This window comes from Mustela erminea, chromosome 11 (genome assembly GCF_009829155.1).
Source record: "Mustela erminea isolate mMusErm1 chromosome 11, mMusErm1.Pri, whole genome shotgun sequence".
In the NCBI taxonomy this organism is placed as follows: Eukaryota; Metazoa; Chordata; class Mammalia; order Carnivora; family Mustelidae; genus Mustela; species Mustela erminea.
In genome coordinates, this window is record NC_045624.1 from 43,979,526 (window position 1) to 44,003,581 (window position 24,056).

A 24,056-nucleotide genomic window follows, 5' to 3' on the forward strand; every position below is an offset into this window, starting at 1 on the left:
ATTCTCCATCTGGGATGCCTGGGTGGCTCAGTTGGTTAAGCAGCTGCCTTCAGCTCAGGTCATGATCCCAGCGTCCTGGGATGGAGTCCCACATCGGGCTCCTTGCTCGGCAGGGAGTCTGCTTCTCCCTCTGCCTTTGCCTGCCATTCTGTCTGCCTGTGTTCATGCGCTCTCTCTCTCTCACAAATAAATAAAAAAATCTTAAAAAAAAATTCTCCATCTGGAACTGGACTGTTGTTTCTTTTTGTATCTTGCCTCAGGAGAGAACGTGATAAAATAAAACCAGTCTGTGCAATCCCCATTAACTCTACTATGTAAATGAACTATATCTCCTTTTTCAGAGTTTAGAGAGACTTACTTCTTTATCAATAGTATTGAAAATTGCTAATGGAAAACAAAGTATTGACTTTCTGAAATTATATTTTTCCTGAATTTTAAAGTCTATTAAGTAGCGAGAGTGCTTTGAATTTGGTCCCTACTCTCATTATGGTGTGGTGAAAATAAAACAAGAATAGAAATAGAAAAGAAAACCAGGAAAAGAAAAGGGCTTTACAAACAAATTTGGCATTACTTAGTCTTTAGAATCTTATGAAGATTAAGGAGAATATTGATGAGGATGAATAAATAGTGAGAATCAATTTAAAGAACATTAGACCCTACAATACACCTGGAACTGTGGTAGGCACAGTGCATCAAAAGAAATTAAAGGGATGCGTTGCTCAGTTGATTAAGCATCCGCCTTTGATTCAGGTCATGATCCCAGGGTCCTTGCTCAGTGGGGAGCCTGTTTCTCCCTCTGCCTGCTGTTCCCCTGCTTGCCCTGCTTGTGTGCTCTCTCTTTCCTCACACAAATAAAATCTTTAAAAAAAATTGTTGCCTCATCTATGTCTGGTTATGAAACAAGATAAATGTGAAAACAGTTAGCAATGTTAGCTTTTGTAGCACCTACTCTAAGCCAACCATCATGTTAATAAGTATTAGGAAATAAAGATAAGCAATAATAGCTTACATTTAACAGATATGCATGGTGTGTCAGTCTGCTAGCCATTTTTCATGGATTATTTCATTTAATCTTCATAACAATCCTAAAGTAGATACTATTATCCTCATTTTTTCCCAGTGCATAAATGGACACTTAGAAAGGTTAAATAACTTGCGGAAGGTCAAATAACTAGAAGGAATTGAAGTAGGGATAGGATTTGAGCCAAAGTCACTTAACTTCAGAACAAATGAATGTAATTGCTGTACTCTACTGCTTACCAAAGTTCTTGACATTGAGGAAATCATGGTCTATGGGGAGGGAGGTAACCCCCTATAAGGATAATTATAGGGGAATACATTGAGAGAATTTTAAGAACTGTTAATATTGTTGTGAAACAATGAGAGAGCTTACCAAGTCTGCAGGTCAGAGAAACTTCACAGACGTGGTAACATTTGAAGAGGTCTTGAAGGATGAGCAGGATTTTACCAGAACTTGGGGCTTGACCATCTGAAATGCAGTAAAGTAAGACTGGACTGGAGTTAAAGGAAAACATTTGGGGAGGGAAGAGTTTTATGCCAAAGTTAGAAGAAGTATGTAAAATTAAAATAAAAATGCAGCAAAATAGGTTTGGTGGTGGGCACATTCCAACTGCACACGCTGTTCCCTCTGCTTGAAAGGCAGCTCTGCCCCCTTTCTGCCTATCCAGTTCTTATAACCCTCCAAGACTAGACATATATCAATTCCTTTGTGAAATTTCCCAAACTGCCTATGTGGGCAAGTTATCTAACCTCTCTGCGCATGAGGAATTCCATTTGAACACCTGTCTCTCACAACAGTCATAAAAATTTTAATTAAGTGTGTCTGTAAGTTTTCAGGCACACAGTAGGTGCTCAGTAAGTATGAAATGCAAACAAACAAACAAAAACACCTCAAAAAAGAGAATTGGTTTGGTGTTTAGAAGTCTGAACCCTAGGAAGTTTAGAACTGAAGGAGCCATCTGTTAGGACTTTTGAATCTTCTTACTGACATTTCCTTAAATCATACCATAAATCTCTAGTTCTCTGGGGTCCCTGAAACTAAGAGGTCTTTTTTCTTTATATGCTAAATTTCATATACCTTGTACATAATGTTTGGTAGTAATCTTTCTCCCCCCATTCATCCTTAAGCTCCTACAAGGGCAGAAGACGTTGTAGTTGTTTTGTACACTGTTTTATACTCAGCAAAAATGCCAAATAGTGTGTAACTAAATGCATATTTGTTCAATCAAAGAATGATGGAGGCATTACAATTATCTGTTGTATGAACGAATGATGCTCTTTCTGGTCTCCTGTTTAGACTCTTCAGCTTTATGTTCCTGGGATACAAATATAAAACATACTTAATGCAAAGACTTTGCTTTCTATTCTTTTTAAAACAGAAGTGCAAGGGCGCCTGTGTGGCTCAAATCACGATCCCAGAGTCCTTGGATGCCCCAAATCCGGCTCCCCGCCTAGCAGGACGCCTGCTTTTCCTTCTCCCACTCCACCTGCTTGTGTTCCCTCTCTCACTGTGTCTCTGTCAAAAAAAAAAAAAAAAAAAAAAAAAAAGGAAAGAAAGAAAGAAAGAAAATCTTTAAAACAAGTGCAAAAGCATGGGTTCCTAAGTGCGAAGACATTAACAGAGAGTGACATCTGCTGGTTGCTTGTAGGCAAGACAGTGAGTGTTGAAAGTGAATACGTAGTCTAATAAATTAGACTCCTAGATATGACAAGGTAAGAATGATAAATAAGGTAGTAGAAATAAAATGTATTTTAAATTTCTACCTTAGAAGAGTTAAAAAAAAATGCTGGTTGTGGGTTTTTAATTCACTGGACTTTTAGAAGAAGCCATAGATTCTTTGTCTCTCCTTCTTTAAGTAGGCTGCACACCTAGCGTGGAGCCCAACCAGGGACTTGAACCCACAACCTGATATCAAGACCTGAGCTGATATCAAGAGTCGAAGGCTTAAGCTACTGAGCCACCCAGGCTCCCCAGGAGTAGATCCTTTCAAAAATGGTTTTTACGGGGCGCCTGGGTGGCTCAGTGGGTTAAGGCCTCTGCCTTCGGCTCAGGTCATGATCTCAGGGTCCTGGGATCGAGCCCCCACATCGGGCTCTCTGCTCTGCGGGGAGCCTGCTTCCTCCTCTCTCTCTGCCTGCCTCTCTGCCTATTTGTGGTCTCTCTCTATCAAATAAATAAATAAAATCTTTAAAAAAATGGTTTTTACAAAAACTGCAACACAATGAATTGGTCGCGGAAAAAATGAATCTGTTTGGTCTGCAGAAAGATCCTGGCTTGAGGTGAGATGCATCTTCATAGGGGGCAATAAGACGACTCAAAGGTCGCTGTGGTTTGCGAAACCTCGGTTACAGGAAGACTTTATTCACAAGGCAGGATATCTTTAACGTCTGTCGGAGCCTGGGGAAAGCGGGTAACTGGCGAGACTACACCTTGTTCAGTGGACAGAAACTCTTCCCGGGAAAGAAGCGGCTGGGCGCGACTCCGCGGACTAGTTGGATCGCACGTTCGGTCTCAGATTGGTCGAGCCTGCCCAGGCTGCGGGAAAGGTGGGGCGGGGGCGTGGAGCGGAAGCGCGCTCTTTCAAACTCGCCGTGCAAACGTCGGTGCGGGTAGGCCACTTCCGGCGTAGCCATGGCGGCTAACGCTACCACTAACCCGTCGCAGCTGCTGCCTCTAGGTAATCGTGGGGTTGGGGACCGGGGTGTTCAAGTAAAGTTTTGGGAGCTAAGGGGCTGAGGCTGAAGTAGCCCTTAGCCGAGTGTTGGGGGAAATGTGTCGAGGAAGTGCTTTACCCTCCGCTGCTCGTCCCTGGGCTCCCAAGTCTCTGTGGTCCCGTGCCGCCCAAGCGTTTTCAGCGTGGTAGGGATCCTTGAGGCGGGTACTTGTGACTCCCCAACCAAACGTCACCGGAAAGGTCCACACTTAGTAATGCGTCGTCAGCCTTCTCTGTTGTGGGCTTGCCTGTACCGTCATGGGTAGCGCACGCACTCCTCCACCTGGCATTTACACACCCCAGATAAGACCCTGTTGTATGGCTGGTTATTGAGAGAAGCACTGGCGCCTGGGATGAGCCTAAAAGAGATATCTGGAAACTGGTTTTGTTACTCAGCTTTTAATGAGCCTCTATGCTCTAGACACAATGGCTGGGCACTATTCGACAAATTTAAATCACACCCATTGTCTTCACATAGCACACAAACCATTGGAGGAGCTAGAACACTGGACAAGTAAACGTCATGCCAAGTAATGCTAAGCCAGCTAAAGAGATTTTCAAACTGCTGTCAGAGCACAGAAATAGTGACAGGAAGAAATCTCTGGTGAAGATGGCTGTGCCTCGCAAATTTTTATCGATGAAGAGTTGATTGATTTATTAGAGGTGGCTGTGACTTAGAAGTTTTCATTCCTTCAATCCACAAACTCATTTTGAACGCTTGGTGTATGCCAGGCATTGACCATTGAGGATATAGTTATGGGAAAACAATCATAGTCTCTGCTCTCATAGGACTAGACTCTGATGGTGGGGATTCCTATGTTAATTAGATAACCTAAAATAACATAAAATCATAAACCGTGGTAAACTTCAATAAAGGAGAGGTAAGTGGTATAAAGAAAATTTTCGTTAATTATGCAACAGGGATATGTGCTATAAGATCTAAAGTTTTTGAATGAATTCCTGGTTTATCTTTCACCGTATGCAAGTAACAAGTGCCAGTAGCACTCCAGTATTTGTTGAAATAGTGAATAGGTAAAATAATCTTTTTCCTCCCCCCCTTTTCCTTTTTTTGAAAAAAATATATAGAGCTTGTGGACAAATGTATAGGATCAAGAATTCACATTGTGATGAAGAGTGATAAAGAAATTGTTGGCACACTATTGGGATTTGATGACTTTGTCAGTATCCTTTTGAAAAGTGGTGGTGTGGGATTTCCTTGAGTATTTAAGAACAGAAGTAAGAATATCGACAGTTCGTACTTGCTGATTATTATAATAAAAATTTATTCTCAGCATGATAGTGTTCTAAGAGGTGTGTGTACTAAAAGAAGATAAAGTTCCTGCCAATTACGAGTATTTTGTATTTGAGCCATTGTATTAAACATTGTAATTGAATAAAGGTAGAAGCCAGAGTAAATTTAACCTTGACAGCAAATTTCAGATATGGTACTGGAGGATGTCACTGAATTGTGAGTAGTATTAAAAATTAAAGAAATGGCGGGGGGGGGGGTATCTCTCTTTAAGGCAATTTTAGTATTAGTGAATTTAAAATGATTTTAAAATGAATTTAAAATGAATTTAAAATGATTTAAAACATTGCCTGTTGGAAATACCTTAGAGATAGAAATTTTATCTACTGACTCTGGTAAAATTGGATCCTGCAGTTATTACCATGTAATTATTAATGAATTGTTAGGAAGTTAATGGAGACAGAGCTTTAACACAAAAGAAACTAAAAACAGCCAAGAATGTTTGGGCTCAAGGTACTGATAGTGAGAGCATTTAACTATAACATAAAATATAAATGATGGCTCCATTATATTAGTTATAAAGATCACAACCAGTGTCTGCTTTCAAAATTGGGTTGATTACAGATTGGTTTAATAGTAAACATTCCATTTCATGTTTGATCTCCTTGGCAAGTTTCAGCTTCTTTTGTGAAAATCGGCCCTAGTGGCTATGGATCTTAGGCCAGTCAGTTCACTATGTTGCTTTTGGTCATCCAGTGGATGACCTTTGTCCCCTAAAACCACAGATAGAATTGCTTGACCTCACATTTATTTATATTCAAGAATAACGTTTTAGGGATTAGAATGTTGACTTTGACTTTCATTGTCTATCTTGATTCTATTTTATTTCTTTTAGTGAAATCACACCAGAAGGAAGAAGGATCACTAAATTAGATCAAATTTTGCTAAATGGAAATAATATAACAATGGTAAGACAGTGAAGCTGTTTTCGTCATTGTTGTTGTTGTTGTTTTAGACGTTAGCCCATTTTTTGTGAGGCAGGTATTACAGATTACTTGCCTCTACTAAATAAGTGTTCATGGCCCAGTGGCATTTAAGTTGGGAAGAAGATGCTCTTGTGATCAAGGCTCTAAAGCTGAGCCGAAAATGACAGTAGGCTTGGAGATTAGTTTGCTTGGGCTTTTAAATCTTTTAGTTTGCCAAGAATTATTGTATCTAAGTATTAATTGATGATGTTGGGAATTGTAAACAGAAGCAATGATCTAGAGAAAATGGGAACGTGAGGGAGGAGCAGAGAGGCACAGTGGCTTTGATGGATGAGGAGGGGTTTTTAGATGGTGTGGCTGGTGGTGTTACTAATAAGCTCTTTTTCCTTCTATGCAGCTGGTTCCTGGAGGAGAAGGTCCTGAAGTATGAATGGATTTCCTTGACTTAACTGTTTTGTGTTACAATGACAACAAGATAGAAATTTTTTTTTAACCTTTTAATGTTTGGATTCTGTAAAGCTAAGTTTCCCGTTAAAGGGAAAAGTTTTGAAGATGCATTGTAAATGCCCATTTTTGTAAGTTAATCATTATTATCTTGGAAAAAGAAGAACAGTTTGTTCTTTGAAGACTAAAATAAAAGTGTTTTTGGTTAACTGTCATTTTATTTTTTGTACTGCAATAACCAGTGTAACAAAGATTGTAGTTATTATTTTTATTTTAACATACAATATATTATTTGTTTCAGGAGTGCAGGTCTGTGAATCATCAGTCTTAAACAATTCACAGCACTCACCATAGCACATATCCTCCCCAATGCCCATCACCCAGACACCCTGTCCTTCCCATTCCCCTCCCCTCCAGCAACCCTCAGGCTGTTTTCCTGAAATTAAGAGTCTCTTATGGTTTGTCTCCCTCCCTGTCCCATCTTGTTTCATTTTTTTTCCTTTCCCCTGCAACCCGCCCTGCCTCTCAAATTCCTCATGTCAGAGAGATCATATGATAATTGTCTTTCTGTGATTGACTTATTTCACTTAGCATAATAACCTAGTTCCCTCCACATCATTGCAAATGGTGAGATTTTGGGGTTTTTATGGCTGCATAGTATTCCATTTTGTGTGTTTGTGTGTGTATGTGTGTATCACATCTTCTTTATCCTTTCATCTTTTGATGGACATCTAGGCTCTTTCCATAGTTGGCTATTGTGGACATTGCTATAAACATTCGGGTGCCCGTGCCTCTTCAGATCACTACATTTGTATCTTTAGGGTAATTACCCAGTATTGCAGTTGACTGGATCGTAGGGTAGATCTATTTTCAACACTTTGAGGAACCTCCACACTGTTTTCCAGAGCAGCTGCACCAGTTTCCATTCCCACCAATAATATAGGAGGGTTCCCCTTCTATGCATCCTCACCAACACCTGTTGTTTCCTGACTGGCTAATTTTAGCCATTCTGACTGGTGTGAGGTGGTATCTTACAGTGATTTTGATTTGTATTTCCCTGATGGCAAGTGATGTAGAGCACTTTTTCATGTGTCTGTTGGCCATTTCGATGTATTTTTTGCTGAAATGTCTGTTCATGTCTTCTGCCCATTTTTTTTTTTTGAGATTTTAATTAATTATTTGACAGAGAGACATAGTGAGGGAGGGAACACAAACAGGGGGAGTGGGAGAGGGGAACAGGCTTCCCACAGAGCAGGGAGCTGATGTGGGGCTTGATCCCAGGACCCAGGATCATGACTTGAGCTGAAGGCAGACGCTTAACAACTGAGCCACCCAGTGCCCTCTGCCCATTTCTTGATCGGATTATTTGTTCTTTGGGTGTTGAGTTTGATAAGTTTTTTATAAATTTTGGATACTAGCCCTTTGCAAATACCTTCTCCCATTCTATTGGTTGTCTCTTGGTTTCGTTGACTGTTTGCTGTGCAAAAGCTTTGAATCTTGAAGTCCCAATAGTTCATTTTTGCCCTTGCTTCTGGTGATGTTTTTAGGAAGAAGTCGCTGTGGCTGAGATCAAAGAGCTTGCTGCCTGTTTTCTCCTCAAGGATTTTGATGGATTCCTGTCTCACATTGAGCTCTTTGATACATTTTGAGTCTATTTTTGTGTGTGGTATAAGGAAATGGTCCAGTTTTATTCTTCTGCATGTGTCTAATTTTCCCAGCACCGTTTGTTAAAGAGGCTGTCTTTTTTTCCATTGGACATTCTTTCCTGCTTTGTCAAAGATTAGTTGACCATAGAGTTGAGGGTCTATTTCTGGGCTCTCTCTTTTGTTCCCTTGATCTATGTGTCTATTTTTGTGCCAGTGCCATACTGTCTTGATGATTACAGCTTTGTAATAGAGCTTGAAGTCTGGAATTGTGATGCTGCCAACTTTGGTTTTCTTTTTCAACACTCCTCTGGCTTTTTGGGTTTTTTTTTCTGGTTCAATATAAACTTTAGGATTATTTGTTCCATTTCTTTGGAAAAAAAACCAAAACAACAACAAAAAACAAAACCCTGATGGTATTTTGATAGGGATTGCATTAAGTGTGTAGATTGCTTTAGGTAGCATAGACATTTTTACAATATTTGTTCTAATCCATGAGCATGAAATATTTTTCCATTTCTTTGTGTTTTCCTCAATTTCTTTCCTGAGTACTTTTTAGTTTTCTGAGTACAGATTCTTTGCCTCTGATTAGGTTTACTCCTAGGTATCTTATCGTTTTGGGTGCAATTGTAAATGGGATTGAATCCTTAATTTCTCTTCTGTCTTGCTGTTGGTATATAGAAATGCAACTGATTTATTTCTCCAGAAAGAGATTCTCTACTATCTTCCATACTTTTTTCAAGCCCAGCTAGCACCTTGAAAAGAGTCATTCTGGACTCTAGATCTGATATCTTACTAATGTCTGTATTGATTAGGTCCCTAGCCGTTAGGGGGGCTATCAAAAAAAGAACTCCCTCTTGTTCTTTTTTTTTTGTTTGAGATGAGTTTTTCCCCCTTTTCATTTTATCCAGATAAAAATAGAGGAATGAGAGAGCAAAATACTAAAATGGTAGCAATGACCCCAGAAAAATATACCCTGACCAAATCTGAAGAGACCCAAAACCAGGAGAAGAAAGGAGGAGGGAAAAAATATATATCTCTATATCTATATAGATACATAGATACAGATAAATATATATGGTAAAGAGTGTGATCAGACTGGTGACTAGAACAAAGCCATGTGCTAGTTTTAGGATATACTTTGATCTGTTAGGAGAAACTATCCCAAAATTTTGAAGAAAGAAAAACCTATATGTATACAAGAAATTAGGTTAAATACAATGAAGGGACAGAATATGACTTTAACAATGAACATTAAAGATTTTTTAAAAGGTACTGATAAGATAAAATAGTTAAAAAACGTTAAAATAGGAAAGTGAAAAAATTATAAAAAATAGAATAAGAAAAAGTAAAATTAAAAAAATTTAACTTTGAAAGACTAAAGAATCATTGGAAAAAAGCCGTGAATTCCATATACTGTATTCCCATATTTCTGAGGTTTTACAGTTCTCATTGATCAGTGAACTAACTTGGTCTTGGCTGGATGTTCTTGCCTATCTAATAAGGGAGAGAGGCCTGTTGTAGTGACTCAAATGTCTTTGCCCAAGATGGAATTGCACCGACCTTGCCAGGGGCCAGGCTAAGTAATCTTTTCGGTTTTGCTCTTAGAAGCTTTTGTTCCATGAACGCTTTCCGTAGAGCTGTAGAGCTCTGGAGGAATGAAGATGGAGGCCCCCCAATCTCCAGCTGGTAGGAGCCGAGAGCTTGGGGCCCAACTCCTCAATGTGCCCTCAGAGAAAAGCAGTCAATCACTCCCTTCTCCCTGGTCTCTGGCTGCACTCTGTGCTCACCCAGCCTGTGACTGAGCGTTTCTGTCTCTCGCAGCGTGGCCTGTTTGGAGTCTCCAAACCTTGCAGACCCCTGGAGGAAGAAGGAGGGGATCTCCTTGCCATTTGTGGAGTCCCTACTCAAAGAGCAGTGGCCTCAGATCATGGTTTAAGGTGACTTCTGGCTGAGGGCCCCTCCTCGGCTCCATCTCTGCAGCCAGCTTACCCACTCTGACACCTGGGGGCTCTGCCACACTCAGACACCCCTGCTCTTTCTGTGACCCCATGGGTCCTGAGATCACACTGTCCCTGCAAAAGTTCCACCCCACACTTAGCTCCTGGACCCACCTCCCTCAGTGGAGCAGACTTCTAAAAGTTCTGATTTTCAGCTCTGCTGCTCCACCACGTGCTGGGAGCCGGCCCCTCCCCCACATCTAACTTCCCATATGTCACCTTGGATTCATTTCTCCTCATGTCCTACCTTCCAGAGTGTGGTCACTTTTCTGTTCCTAGAATTGTTGCTCTTCTCTTCTATCTCCGGTTGAGTTTGTAGGTGTTCGGAATGGTTTGATAACTATCTAGCTGAACTCCTGGGACCTGATGATATTAGGTCTCCTACTCCTCCGCCATCTTGCTTCACGAGATTGTAGTTATTTTGTCACTTGCTTTCCTATAATTTTATGCCCATTTGCTTCCTAATTTACCTGACTATTTGATTCTCAAAAATTGTTCCAAACAAAATGACCAGCTTTGACTTTAAACAGTTGCATTTAAAAAATCCAAAATTGTTACTTACAAAATTCAGTTTAAACTCTGGTGCCTTGAAATGAAGATTTTTCTAATGAATTCAAGTTCCATTAACTCCAACTAAAGTCAAGCAAACTTCCAGTTATAAATAAGTCTTGGAGATGAAAAGTATAGCATAGGGAATATAGCGTATAATATTGTCATGACATATGGTGACAGATGGTAACTACACATATCGTGGTGAGCATAGTGTAATATATAACATTTTTGAACCACTAAGGTATACACCTGAAACTAATAACATATATTGACTGTACTTCAATAATAAAAAAAGGCAAAGTATATGGGTAATATGCATAGATTGTAGAAATGGAGATAAGTAAAAAAGGAAATATTCATTACACTTTGCTGTGTAGCCTCTTAGACTTTCTCAGTACACTCAATACATATTATTTTTACAAAAACCTGCTCATCCAGAATATACTGTTTTTCTAGCCCCATTTATGACCTTAAAAAATTTAACTGATGCACATCTTTCCATGTCAAATATTTCAATAATATTTGTGTTTGCATCATATTTCATTAAATGGTATACCATAATTTAGCCTATTTTTACTACTGGCCACAGTAATCTAACTCTTTTTATGTTTTTATTTTTCTTAGAAGAAATTGATAATGTGTGGTTAAAGGGTACAGTAATGTTGCCAACAAATAGTTTCTATCATCCTGTACTTTATCAGCAGTTTTTCATGGTATTCTTCTTCTTCTTCTTTTTTTTTTTTTCCATAGTGCTCTTTACATACTTTCCAGCATTGGCTATGTTCTGCCTTCTCCTCGCCTTGCTACTGTGATAGGCAAAACCTGGTATGTTTAAAGTTTTCTTTTGTACTCATTTGTATTTTATGAATTACTTATATGAGGCTTTGCCATTGAGATGCTTGTCTTTTTCTTACAAATTTGTAAGAATTGTTTAGAGGTTACTCTTAGTCGTGTATTTTGCAGATAATTTTCCCAATTTATAGTTTCCTTTTATTGGTACCTTTTTTTTTGACATAAATAATGTATTTTTATGTAGTCATATGTTGATCTCATCCCTTAGGATTTTTGTTATTGGTACACATGGATTAGAAAGACCTTCTTTGGTATGATTATATTTTTTGGTGATTTATATATATATGTTTGGTATCTTTTAAATCTTGCATCCATTTTCAATTTTAGGGTTTCCATAACAAAAAGGATCCAGCTTTTTTTTTCTTTATTTTTTAAGCCAACTTTATTTTCCAGAAAACAAAGCACAGCTTTGTGGTTTTGTTTTGTTTTGTTTCATGGTATAAATACTCCTACTGTGGCTGATTTCAAGCTGCCAATGGTTTAGCAGCTAGCTTGCAAGCTTCCCCAAAGATACAAGGGTTGGTTCTCGGGAGCTACTAGGAGCCTATTTTGTTCCTTGCTCCCCCAATTTCTGACTCTTGCTAGAGAATATTTTCCTCCTGTTATTTCTTTCTCTTTGGAAGGGGATCAAATATAATAGTGCCCTCTTTTCACCTTTTTACTTATCACCCAATGGGAAATGGGTGGTCATATTCAGCTCTTAACTTTTTCCCTAGGAGTTAGCTACAAGGAGCTCATTTTCTTAACTTCAACATGCTAGGAGTTTTAGAGAAGCCTGACTTCACTTAGGGAGGCAAACAATTACAATTACCTGTTGCAAGGTGGATGAGTCTGCTGGGGTTCTTACCTACAGATAAGTGGTATCTCTTAATCTAGTCTTTAACAGTAATAAAGATGATAGTATGACTCCCATCTGCTTCTGCTTTTGTCTTATGCTGCAGTTTGTTTAGAATGGGTACTACTGTAAATAAGGGTCTCTTGACCTTGACACTATTGACATTTTTGTCTGGATAATGCTTAGTTGTATGGACCATCCTGTGCATTGAAGGATATTTAGCAGCATCCCTGGCCTTTACCCACTAGATGCCAATAGCATCCTTTCTCTTTTTCCCCAGTTGTGACCAAAATGGCTCCAGATGTTACCAAATGTCATCTGAGGGCAAAATAATCACGCATGGTTGAAAATCACTGTCCTAAACAATAGGGATAGTAGTTATTGGACCCTTCAAAATTTTCAAATGTTTGGTGCATAGGTGAGGAGTACTATATCTGGACAATAAATAAAAATTGAGAAGAAAATGCTGTGATTGAATATTCCAGGGGGATAAAATGGATGGTTTGAAGCTGAAATGATCTTGTATTAGGTGTTGACCATACAGGATTTTCACTTTGGCACGTTGTTGGTGAGTGGCTGTTTCCCCACAGGTATTGTTTCCTCTCTGGAGGCAGGGCTGCATGTGCTGGGCCCTAAAGTGGTGGTGAGGCCTCAGCAAAAATGAGAGCAGGAAAGGCAGAAGGTTTGCTGGCACTGATGACTTGTGTGAGTGTTTCCTCAAATTTTGGTTTGAAAAACTATCAGAATCACTCAGAGACTAGCAAAGAACACTGTGATCCAGGCTTGTTGAAGGGCCTTGGGCCTTTGTATTTTCATAGTGTTCCCAAGTTCCCCTAATCATTCAAATCCTCACCAAAGCTTGAACCCCACTGTCTTAGAATATAGACTGCTGCAGGGATAGTTTTTAAAGTGGGTCTGATTGAAACATGGTTTGATGATAGAGATGAAAATCTGTATATGTTAGTGAATGGAACAGTTTTTGCTGCATTTAAACTGCAAGGCAGCTAAGTTCCTTGTGTATTATGGAGTACTAGTGGAGTTCTAGTTTACATTGTTAGTGCCAGGCCTTGGTAGGCAATGATTCATCTGCAGCCTCCAATGCCAGACTTTGGTCTGGACCAAGGAGGAATTTGTCCATAGGCAGGAGTAATGCTGTTCTTCCCCATACATCTCATAACCTTGAGTTTTGATGATTGCCAGGTTTCTCCATGGTAAAGTTACAATTTCCTCCATTTTTACTAAATGTTTTGTGTGGTGATTATCCAAGAACTTGCAAATATCCTGTTAGTCATCCCACTTTAACCCACCAGTTTTTGTATTCATCAATGTTTCTTACTGAAATTAATTAGTTATTATTACTTAATAAGTAGATCATGTATTAGAAGGCAAGGTTAGCAGTCAGACTCACAGGGATAAGACAGGAAACTACTTGAAGGCGGTTGTTTCCAAGTATCAAAAACATACTAAGGACTAAATATTGAAACTTTTTTTTTTTTTAAAGATTTTATTTATTTATTTGACAGACAGAGATCACAAGTAGGCAGAGAGGCAGGCAGAGAGAGAGGAGGAAGCAGGCTCTCTGCAGAGCAGAGAGCCCGATGCGGGGCTTGATCCCAGAACCCTGGGATCATGACCTGAGCCAAAGGCAGAGGCTTTAACCCACTGAGCCACCCAGGTGCCCCATAAATATTGAAACATTTTGACAGACTTAATCTACTTTATCTAAGGCTGACCCTGACTCTTTGGTTGGTGCCCATTTTATTTTTAAATTTAAGAATGATCATGAATGACATAAACCGACCAGTAGAGGGCACTGTGGACCAGGCAACGAGTTGCTGAAGTCCATGCTTCCAGGCTTTTGCCCTTTCCCCAGATCCTGCTTTTGGATTCAGATTTCTCGTCTTCCACTCTGTTGTACTTACTGTTAAATCATATCTCAAGGGCAGGTAAAGGGTTGAATCCTTAATATTTTGCACTTATTTTTGACAAAGAAGAATCTTTTCATTCATATTTTCTATATGAGTTCCTTTTTTACTATAAATATCTTTTTTTTTTTTAAAGATTTTATTTATTTATTTGACAGAGAGAAATCACAAGTAGATGGAGAGGCAGGCAGAGAGAGAGAGAGGGAAGCAGGCTCCCTGCTGAGCAGAGAGCCCGATGCGGGACTCGATCCCAGGACCCTGAGATCATGACCTGAGCCGAAGGCAGTGGCTTAACCCACTGAGCCACCCAGGCGCCCTATAAATATCTTTTAAAAAAATACTTATTTGAGAGAGTGTGTGCACGATTAAGGGTGGGGAGAAGGGAGAGGGACAAACAGACTCCCTGGAGCCTCACGTGAGAGCTTGATCTCATGATCCTGAATCATGACCTGAGCCAAAATCAAGAGTTGGATGCTTAACCAACTGAACCATCCAGGTACCCCTATAAAAATATTATCTTTAAGTATAATGTTGTGGATAAAAACATGGGCTCCAGAATCAGACTTACCTGGACTCTAATCCCAATTAATCCTTTATTAGTTGTGTGAGTTTAGGTGGCTACTTAATGTCTTTGGCCTCAACTAACTCATTCGTAAATTGGGATTATGACCTCTTTGAGTTGTAAAAATTAAGATAATATATGTAAAGTAGTATCCAGTATAGATTCAACCATATAGTAAGTGCTCAATAAATAGCAGTATCACTATTGTTTAAAGAGCTTCTGGATCAACTTATTTTTATTGTTTTCCATCACAGCATTTCCATGTCAACAATTCAGTCCATTTGCCTCTTAGTCTATAACATTCTTTCTGAGAATTGAGCCTTTAGTTATCTTTGAATCTTTTATCACAAAGCACAGTGCTTGGGCAAAGGGGATCAAGTGCTACTTGTTGAATTAAGAAGAGACATTAGAATAGCAAGCTTTTTTTTTTTTTTTTTTTTTTTAAGAATGAGATTGAGAAAGTGGACTTTATTAATCAGAAAATGGCTGAGCTTCCAAAGCAATTAGCTTTACGTTTTAGAGGGAATAAAAGAGGCAGGGAGATTTCAAATTTTGTCCATGGCTATCATTAATTCATTAATAAAGCAATCATTTATCAAGCACTTACTTTGGGCCTGCCTTTCAGAAACTCACATCTTGACCAGAAAGCTAGGAGAGATTTCCCTAGTGTGGTACAGTGTGAGGGATGCATTAGCTTTTGGAGTTGGAGCATGTCAAGAGGGCAGGGGTGGATTTGGCTTGTGTAGGAGTGGGAAGCAAGAAAGGCCTTTTGTCTCATAATTGCTGCTCCTTGAGACATGGGTCACATTAACATGTCCTCATAGTAACCCTGTTATTTGTCATTAGTTTCAGCCAGCTTCATGGGTCAACATCTCATGAGGGTAGTACGAAATGGGAAGGACCTTATTTTTCCCTTTACTGAATTGCCTGGAGAGCATCTCTTGGTGATTGCAGCTGGAAGTGTGACATTTAATTAGCGGAGAAAATTGAGTCAGGCAAGAGGCAGCCTGTGCCAGCAAGGGGGTGAGAAAAGAATGGGGAAGAAGTGATATGCTCAGTGGGACAGTTTTCATGTAGGTCCGGACTGGGTGTTCATATTGCCACAGGTGGAGATTGCAGAAGCTTAAGGAGTTTTCCATAGTGATAGGAACCACAAATGAGCTAGAAATGGACCCCTAGAAATGGAGCGGGAAGAGGGGCTGTGGGTGCACAAAGGGAAGGGGAGAGTGGTCACCTCCACTACAAGTAGTCAGGAAAGGCTCTCCAGAAAAGATAATCATTGAGCTGAGTTTCAATGGTTGTTTGCCTGCTAAAGGGAAAAAACATTCTAGGTAGTGGGAATAGACTATGCCAAGGCACTGAAGCTTTTTTTTCTTCTTTTCTTCCTTCCTTCCTTTTTCTCTTTCTCTCTCTCTTTCTTTTAAGATTTTATTTATTTATTTGATGGAGAGAAAGGGGAGCAGCAGGAATAGGGAGAGGAAGAAGCAGGCTCCCCACTGAGCAAGGAGCCAGATATGGGGCTCAATCCCAGGGTCCTGGGATTGAGCCCCAGAGATCATGAACCTGAGCCGAAGGCAGACACTTAGCCAATGGCAGACGCTTAACCAGCTGAGCCACCCAGGCAAGCCAGCACTGAAGCTTTCTAAAATGCCACAAAGATCTGATGCATCAGTGTTTTAAAACTCATATGATGGACGGCCACTTATGTCACCCAGGCTTTAAAACTTATTCCACCTGTGGGCAGAATCTCTCCACTTAATAGATGCTGAATTTCTGTAATCCCTATCTCTGAAAAATGTCCCCCCCGAGAGGGAGGTAACATGTTAAGTTTCTGCCCTGTGGCTTGTTCCACATCAGTCCCTCCTCATAAACTCAATGCAGCAAAAATAGCTGGATATGTAAAAGGTTTGTGTTGAGTGGATGTGTATTAAGGAGTGGTTTACATGGTTCAGGTTCAGGTATGATTTCAGGATAAGATGTCTTGCCTGACAGTCAGATTTATTTCACCCAAAGCTCTAGGAGGACTGGAGCTTTCTGAAGTTTCCAGGAATTTTTTTTTTTTTTTAAGATTTATTTATTTATTTATTTGACAGACAGAGATCACAAGCAGGCAGAGAGGTAGGCAGAGAGGGGCAGGGGAAGCAGGCTCCCCGCCGAACAAAGATCCCAGTGTGGGGCTCGATCCCAGGGTCCTGGGATCATGACCTGAGCCTAAGGCAAAGGCTTTAACCCACTGAGCCACCCAGGCGCCCCTCCAGGAATATTTTTAAACATGGGTCCCTTGGTCTAAGGGAAATATTTTTCCTGAAAGGTGAAGAGGCTCTGGTTTCTCCAGGAGGTTTTGGAGTTAACCACAGTTGGTTGTGCTCTTCTCTGTGTCACTTCCTAGCCATTTGAGACGGAGTGAGTTTCTTCTCTCTCTCTAGATCTCAGTTCTCATAGGCATGTGTATGTGTATATGTATATGTATGTAGAATTGGGAGGATATTATGTATGACATCGGGCTGTTTTGAGCATTATCATGAGTCCATGTATGTACGGAACCTGGCCTATTATGGATTATTATATTATTTGGGTAAAAATGATATTAGCTCTTTCTTTTTGAGTGTGCATTAGAAAATCATGAGATACCCTGAATATTGACTTTTTGAGGTCAAGTAAACTAGTTAGCAATTTTGCTTAATTTATAGAGAATTTTATTTAGCTAAAAATGCCAATGAATCATTTATTTTCTAATAGACAAATCAGGAGCAATTTAATCATAACTAAATGCAGTTTTATGAATTGCCTCTAATGCAAAGGGACTATCACCACAACTTTTAAACTACCACTTCTAAAGACATGTGGTAACTGCCCACACTTACTTGAACTTCTGAGTCTTAAAATTCCAAAGTTAAGGGGCGCCTGGGTGGCTCAGTGGGTTAAGCCACTGCCTTCGGCTCAGGTCATGATCTCAGGGTCCTGGGATTGAGCCCCACATCGGGCTCTCTGCTCTGCGGGGAGCCTGCTTCCTCCTCTCTGCCTGCCTCTCTGCCTACTTGCGATTTCTGTCTGTCAAATAAATAAACAAAATCTTAAAAAAAAAAATTCCAAAGTTAAGTCCAGCAACAGAACTATTCTCTTCAAACTTACCGTCATATCGATGAACAATTTCTGATGGCCTTAGTGGGTTGCAAATTAAAGTTGGAAGACGTACAGAACTCCCAATTCTTTGAGGTGCACTCTAATATATCCTTCTGTTTTGTTTTGTTTTTGTTTTGCATTGTATTTGACCCCCTGTCCTTCATTTCCCCCTCAATAATCTTATGCTGTGGATTTCCCTCAAAATAAAGACTACCTTAAATCCATTAGCACTTATTCAGTCTGATCCTCTTTTTTTTTACTTTTTGATAGAAGAAATGGGTGACTCTGCTATGAGTGCCTCTAAATGCATATTTAAACACTATCTTCTTTCTGTATTTATTTCGTTCATATCAAATATACTTTTGGTTTTGTATTCTGAAGCAGCAAGTCTGTCAGACAAATGATTATTTTAACTGCAGTTTTTATCTGAAAAATGTAGATAAGAAAATGTCAAGAAAAAGGTATTGATAAGTAAATCTTAATTGTTTCATTAGGGTAATGTTCAAAAATTGTCAAAAGTGATGGTGGGGAAAACCTCACTGAGGATTATGTTACCACAGGCTGATAGTTTACTACAGTTCCCTAAGTGAGATGTCCTGCCACCTAGACAGCTAAAGAGAAGAGTTGAACTTTAGATAAACATTGGGTGGAATATCCAATCTGAATAACTCAGATGAAAAATAAAGGTGGGGATTTGCCTGGCTAGACAGAGCTTGGGAACCTCCATTCTGCTATATTTTAATAAAGGGAGAGAATATATCCTCTGATCTAAATTCTGAATTGAAAATCAAAACTATTTATCTAACAAATTTGAGTAACATTTCCAGTTTTAATCTCTGACAGAGTAGGTCAAAATTAAAGCTAGCAAGTAGCATTTTGTTATTACTGAAGAACCAGTGTAAAGCTTTCAAGTGAGAATTTCTTTTAAATCTGTCAAGGATTACGGTGTAACAGTGCATCTCTGGAAAGAACTGGTTTAGCATGATGAAAGACGATGGTTTGAAGCATGTAGTTTCTGTTTTTTTTTTTATTATTATTTTTTATTTTTTAAATTTTTTTCAGCATAACAGTATTCATTATTTTTTCACCACACCCAGTGCTCCATGCAATCTGTGCCCCCTATAATACCCACCACCTGGTACCCCAACCTCCCACCCCCCCGCCACTTCAAACCCCTCAGATTGTTTTTCAGAGTCCATAGTCTCTCATGGTTCACCTCCCCTTCCAATTTCCCTCATCTCCCTTCTCCTCTCTAACTCCTCATGTCCTCCATGCTATTTGTTATGCTCCACAAATAAATGAAACCATATGATAATTGACTCTCTCTGCTTGACTAATTTCACTCAGCATAATCTCTTCCAGTCCTGTCCATGTTGCTAAAAAAGTTGGGTATTCATCCTTTCTGATGGAGGCATAATACTCCATAGTGTATATGGACCACATCTTCCTCATCCATTCGTCCGTTGAAGGGCATCTTGGTTCTTTCCACAGTTTGGCGACCGTGGCCATTGCTGCTATAAACATTGGGGTACAGATGGCCTTTCTTTTCACGACATCTGTATCTTTGGGGTAAATTCCCAGGAGTACAATTGAGAAATCTATGAACTCTGCATTTTAATATCTTTTTTTTGGAGAAATGGAAATGTAGTTTTTGATCTGTTTATAAAGACATCTTGACATGCAAATACAGACATGTTGACATGACTATCACCAGTTGATTTAAAGATAAACATTTGGCTTTGAGTCTAAGAATATACTGAACTAGTTTTACAATAATGATTCTCAGACAGAAATTCTGACTTAAAAATCTGCATTGTCAGGTGCCTGGGTGGCTCAGTCAGTTAAGTGATTGCCTTTGGCTCAGGTCATGATCCTGGAGTCTCAGAATCGAGTCCCACATCAGGATCCCTGCTCAGTGGGAGTCTGCTTCTCCCTCTGACCTACCCTCCCCATGTTCTCTCTCACTCTCTCTCTCTTTAAAACACATTTAAAAAAAAAATCTGCATTGTCTTTCCCTGGTTTGAGAATTTATTGTTCTACCATTACTTTCCATTACTTTTGTATTCTGAGTATTTTATATACATTTGTGAATTAATTAGTATGGATTTGGCCATGCTCAGGCCAAATTTTAAGACTTAGGGATTGTAATCCAACCACGTTGATAAAGATCCTCTGTAAGAAGCTGAAAACAGGACTTCCCCAACTCTTATTCTTCACTGGTCCAGAAGACCAGCCACATTTTCTGTTCATGTCTAACTCTGTTGAATTAGGAGAGGCTCAGCCTCCATCTAGGGATGGGAAATATGAACATGCAAAACTCATTGAACCCCAAACTCAAATTATATAAAAAATTTATAGACATTCTTATTAAACCATATTATATGATGGCAATATCCAGGAATAGTGACTCTGTGGTGTCTGTATGGAATATGATGCTTCTCCAGTACCATGCTAAAGGTTTTTAATAAAATCATGTAACGAACCAAAAAAATGACAAAAAAGAACATCCCCTTCTCCTTAAGGCTATCTTATTCCTTCTTACTGAGGGTGTCTTGGATGTTGTTCCAGTCAAATGTTCTTCATGAGTTGAAGGAGTGAAGAGGCATGTAGAACTATCTGGGATCTACACAGAAATCTGTACAAGAATGTTCATAGTGGCATTATTCCTAATAATCAAAAAGTGGAACAGCCCAGATGCCCACCAACAGATGACTGGATAGCAAATAGTGGTATATCCACACAATGGGATGCTACTGAGCCATGGAAAGGAATGAGGTGCTGATACATGCTACCACATGGATGAACCTTGAAAACATTGCACTAAGAGAAAAAAGACGAACACAAAAAGTCACATGTGATTCCTTTTATATAGACAAATCCAGAGACAGAAAGCAAATTAGAGGTTACCAGGGGATTCGAGTAGGGGTGACTGAAGAATGACAAATCGAGAGACAGAAAGCAAATTAGAGGTTACCAGGGGATTCGAGTAGGGGTGACTGAAGAATGACTTCTTAAATGGGTCCAGGGTGTTTTAATGCAGGATGGAAAAGTTTAGAAACCAGAGAGAGCTGGTGGTTGCACAACATTGTGAAGACACTGACTATGACTGATTATATACTTTAAACCAATAGTGCCTTTTTTTTTTTTTTAAGATTTTAATTATTTATTTGAAAGAGGGAGAGAGAGAGCACAAGCTGGAGAAGGGGCAAAGAGAGAAGGAGAAGCAGACTCCCCACTGAGCAGGGAACCCGAGGCAGGGCTTGATCGCAAGACCTGACATTCTGACCTGAGCTGAAGTCAGATGCATAATTGACTGAGACACCCAGATGCCCCAAAACTGATTGTACACTTTAAAATAGCTAATTGTATGTTATGTGAATTTACCTCATTTAAGGAAAAAAACACACACACACACACACACACACACACACAAAACAGCTGGGAAGGTGTTCACAAAATCTAAGCCTTGACCTTTCCCAGCCCCACATTGTGATTTGGCTCCTAGGGAGCATATTGACGTGCAAGCTCATGTTGTAAGCGATGTGAGGTGACTACCTGGCTTAGGGTGACTCATTATCATTTATTAAGCAACCTGGAGGCTAGAGAGCAGGGCATTTCGGGCAATTTGTTGATTCCTTTAGGCACTCTTAACGCTGAGCTCTGTGGGTAGCAAGAAACAGCATGTGATTAGAGCAGAAGCAATTACTCTTAGAAAAGCATCATTAATTTTAAAAGCTCTTGTCCTGAGCTATGTGGCTAAGTGGAGACAAATTAGGATGCTGTCTAGAAGAAAGAAAGTGTTTTCCCCTCTTGAGGAAAGAAAGGAAACTCAAAGTCATCTATTCAAGCAGTTAATTCTTCAGGGGGTGGGAGTGGGAGGTTTGGGGGCCTAAGGGAGATTGGTGGTGGTTTAGTTGTAGGAGGCTTCGGGTTTGTGTCAATTCTACTGCAAGCTGCTTCAGTTCTTTGTTGCTTTGTCTCTGTGGCAATAAAGAGGAGCTGTTCCCATTTCCCACTTGCTTCCCACTTTCTGGAAGACAGACTTCCAGAGTCTTTCTTAGAGTCTAATTGGTAAGGAGGAAAGGGCAGGGAACCATTCTCAAAAGACCTGGTTTGTAGGGTTTGTTCTGGGATCCCTTTTTCAGGCCTTGCCCTTCAGTAAAGCAAAACAAAACAAAGCAAAACAAGATAATCTTCCACGTTCTTATTTAGAACCAGATCCCAACGGGGTGCCTGGGTGGCTCAGTGGGTTAAAGCCTCTGCCTTTGGCTCAGGTCATGATCCCAGGGTCCTGGGCACTCTGCTCAGCAGGGAGCCTGCTTCTCTGCCTGTTTCTCTGTCTACTTGTGATCTCTGTCAAATAAATAAATAAAACTTAAAAAATAAATAAAATAAAAGAAATGCTAAGGGGATGTCCTCATGTAGCTGGAAGTTGATAGCAGAGGACATCCTGGAATGCCAGGAATGAATTAAAAAAAAAAAAAAAAAAAAGCCATTTAAAAAAAAAAAAAAAAAGGAACCAGATCCCAAAATGCAAATTCTTACTAACAAGGAATTCAAAGCACTTGGACAATGGGAACTTTTACTCTTCATTTCTGAAATCCCAGCCTGACAGGATGTAAAAAACCAAACCAAACCTCAAGGAGTCTTTCTCTGAGGCTTAAAATAGTACATATTGAACACATAGTGTGTCCTAGGCTTTGTGCTATGCTTTATAAAGATTATGTCATTGAATGATATTTTGAGGTATTACCATACCTACTTTACAGAACTAAGGTCCAAAGAAATTGCATAACAAACCTGAAATCTCATAATCAGTATTTGAATGTAATTTTTTTTTTTTTTTTTTTACTCCAAGTCTAGTGCTCTTTCTACATCACAATATAGCTGGCTTTGCTTTGGGAAATGACTGAGCTTCTGTATTTACACTTTTTCTTTCCATCCTTCTCCCCTTTCTAGTTCTAAAATAGAATTCCGATTCCTTTAAAAGAAAAAAAAAATCCCACACATCCAGTCTCTACAGTTCTATACCTCCTATTTCATTTTATAGTCCATAGTAACATGACTTCTGCCTCCTTCTTTCCAGTGTAACACTGCCAAAGAGCGTTTCCAGGGACGCCTGGGTGGCTCAGTTCATTAAGCGGCTGCCTTCAGCTCAGGTCATGATCCCAGCGTCCTGGGATCGAGTCCCACATTGGGCTCCTTGTTCTGTAGGGAGCCTGCTTCTCCCTCTGCCACTCTGTCTGCCTATGCTCTCTCTCTCTCTCTCTGACATATAAATAAATAAAATCTTAAAAAAAAAAAAAAAGCGTTTCCAAAACACATGGGCATATTTAATTCCTATTCTTGCTGGACCTCTCCATGGTGATTGCATTGTTGGCCACTTCTTCCTCCTCCCCTGGTTGACTGGTCTTGGTCTCTTCTGGCTTCTTTGCTCTCTGAATGTTCTTCCTCAGCCTCCTTTGAGGGCTCCTCTTTCATTAAAAGAATGATCAACAGTGGAAATATCCTGGCACTCTGAGGGAAGCCCTATTGCCACTCACAGTTACACAATGGTTGGATATTAGTGCATTTCACAAAGTCTAGATGGTTCAAGGTAGAAAGCACACATACAGGACAATTCCCAGGTTAGGCTGAGACCTTGTCTTCTTTGCTTCTGAATCATCACTGCTTGGCCCATTATTGGTATAGAAAGTAGTATATACTGAATAAATAGAATGATGAGTGTAAGGGCCTATTTAGCCAGAGCGATTCCATCTGGTTAAACAGTGATTTTGTTGTTTATGCAGCAAAATTTAAACTGACCCTGCCCCCTGCCCCCCTCCGGGAACTTACTTAAAAGCAAGTCCGGGAAAACAGCCCCAGGTAACAAAACCCAAATAAGGGTGGGTCAGGCCAGGTGGAGACATCCAATCAGTGGGGTACACATAGTGTCTCCCTAGCTACCAAGGAATATGGGCCCCACCTTTTGGGCACCAATTCTGATCAAGGTGATAGGCTAGTTCAAAAATCTACTGTAGGGTAAATTGTAACTCAATTGGTCACTTATGTGTCACCTAGCATGACTGTGCAGCTTTCTCTGTGTGTTACAATCTCATTGGCCACCTGTGTGTGGCCAGGCCCAACCACATGGCCTTTGCCCTTAAAAGCT

General features: G+C 39.9%; 1 protein-coding gene across 1 annotated transcript; it reads left to right on the forward strand.

The window, feature by feature from the left end:
* Nucleotides 1-3,588: 3,588 nt before the first annotated feature.
* On the forward strand, nucleotides 3,589-6,619 carry LSM5 (LSM5 homolog, U6 small nuclear RNA and mRNA degradation associated). The gene is made up of 5 exons (XM_032304742.1): nucleotides 3,589-3,698; nucleotides 4,821-4,916; nucleotides 5,175-5,202; nucleotides 5,879-5,951; nucleotides 6,367-6,619. Exons 1-5 carry the CDS (start codon nucleotides 3,653-3,655, stop codon nucleotides 6,397-6,399), a joined length of 276 nt encoding a protein of 91 aa, XP_032160633.1. The 5' UTR covers nucleotides 3,589-3,652; the 3' UTR covers nucleotides 6,400-6,619.
* Nucleotides 6,620-24,056: the final 17,437 nt, after the last annotated feature.

Bases quoted from the DNA above. Each gene is read 5' to 3' on its own strand.
- LSM5 (XM_032304742.1), top strand. From the start codon at position 3,653: ATGGCGGCTAACGCTACCACTAACCCGTCGCAGCTGCTGCCTCTAG. The intron at 4,917-5,174 runs GTATCCTTTTGA...AGCAAATTTCAG, and splicing joins GGGATTTGATGACTTTGTCA to ATATGGTACTGGAGGATGTC. The intron at 5,203-5,878 runs GTGAGTAGTATT...TATTTCTTTTAG, and splicing joins CTGGAGGATGTCACTGAATT to TGAAATCACACCAGAAGGAA.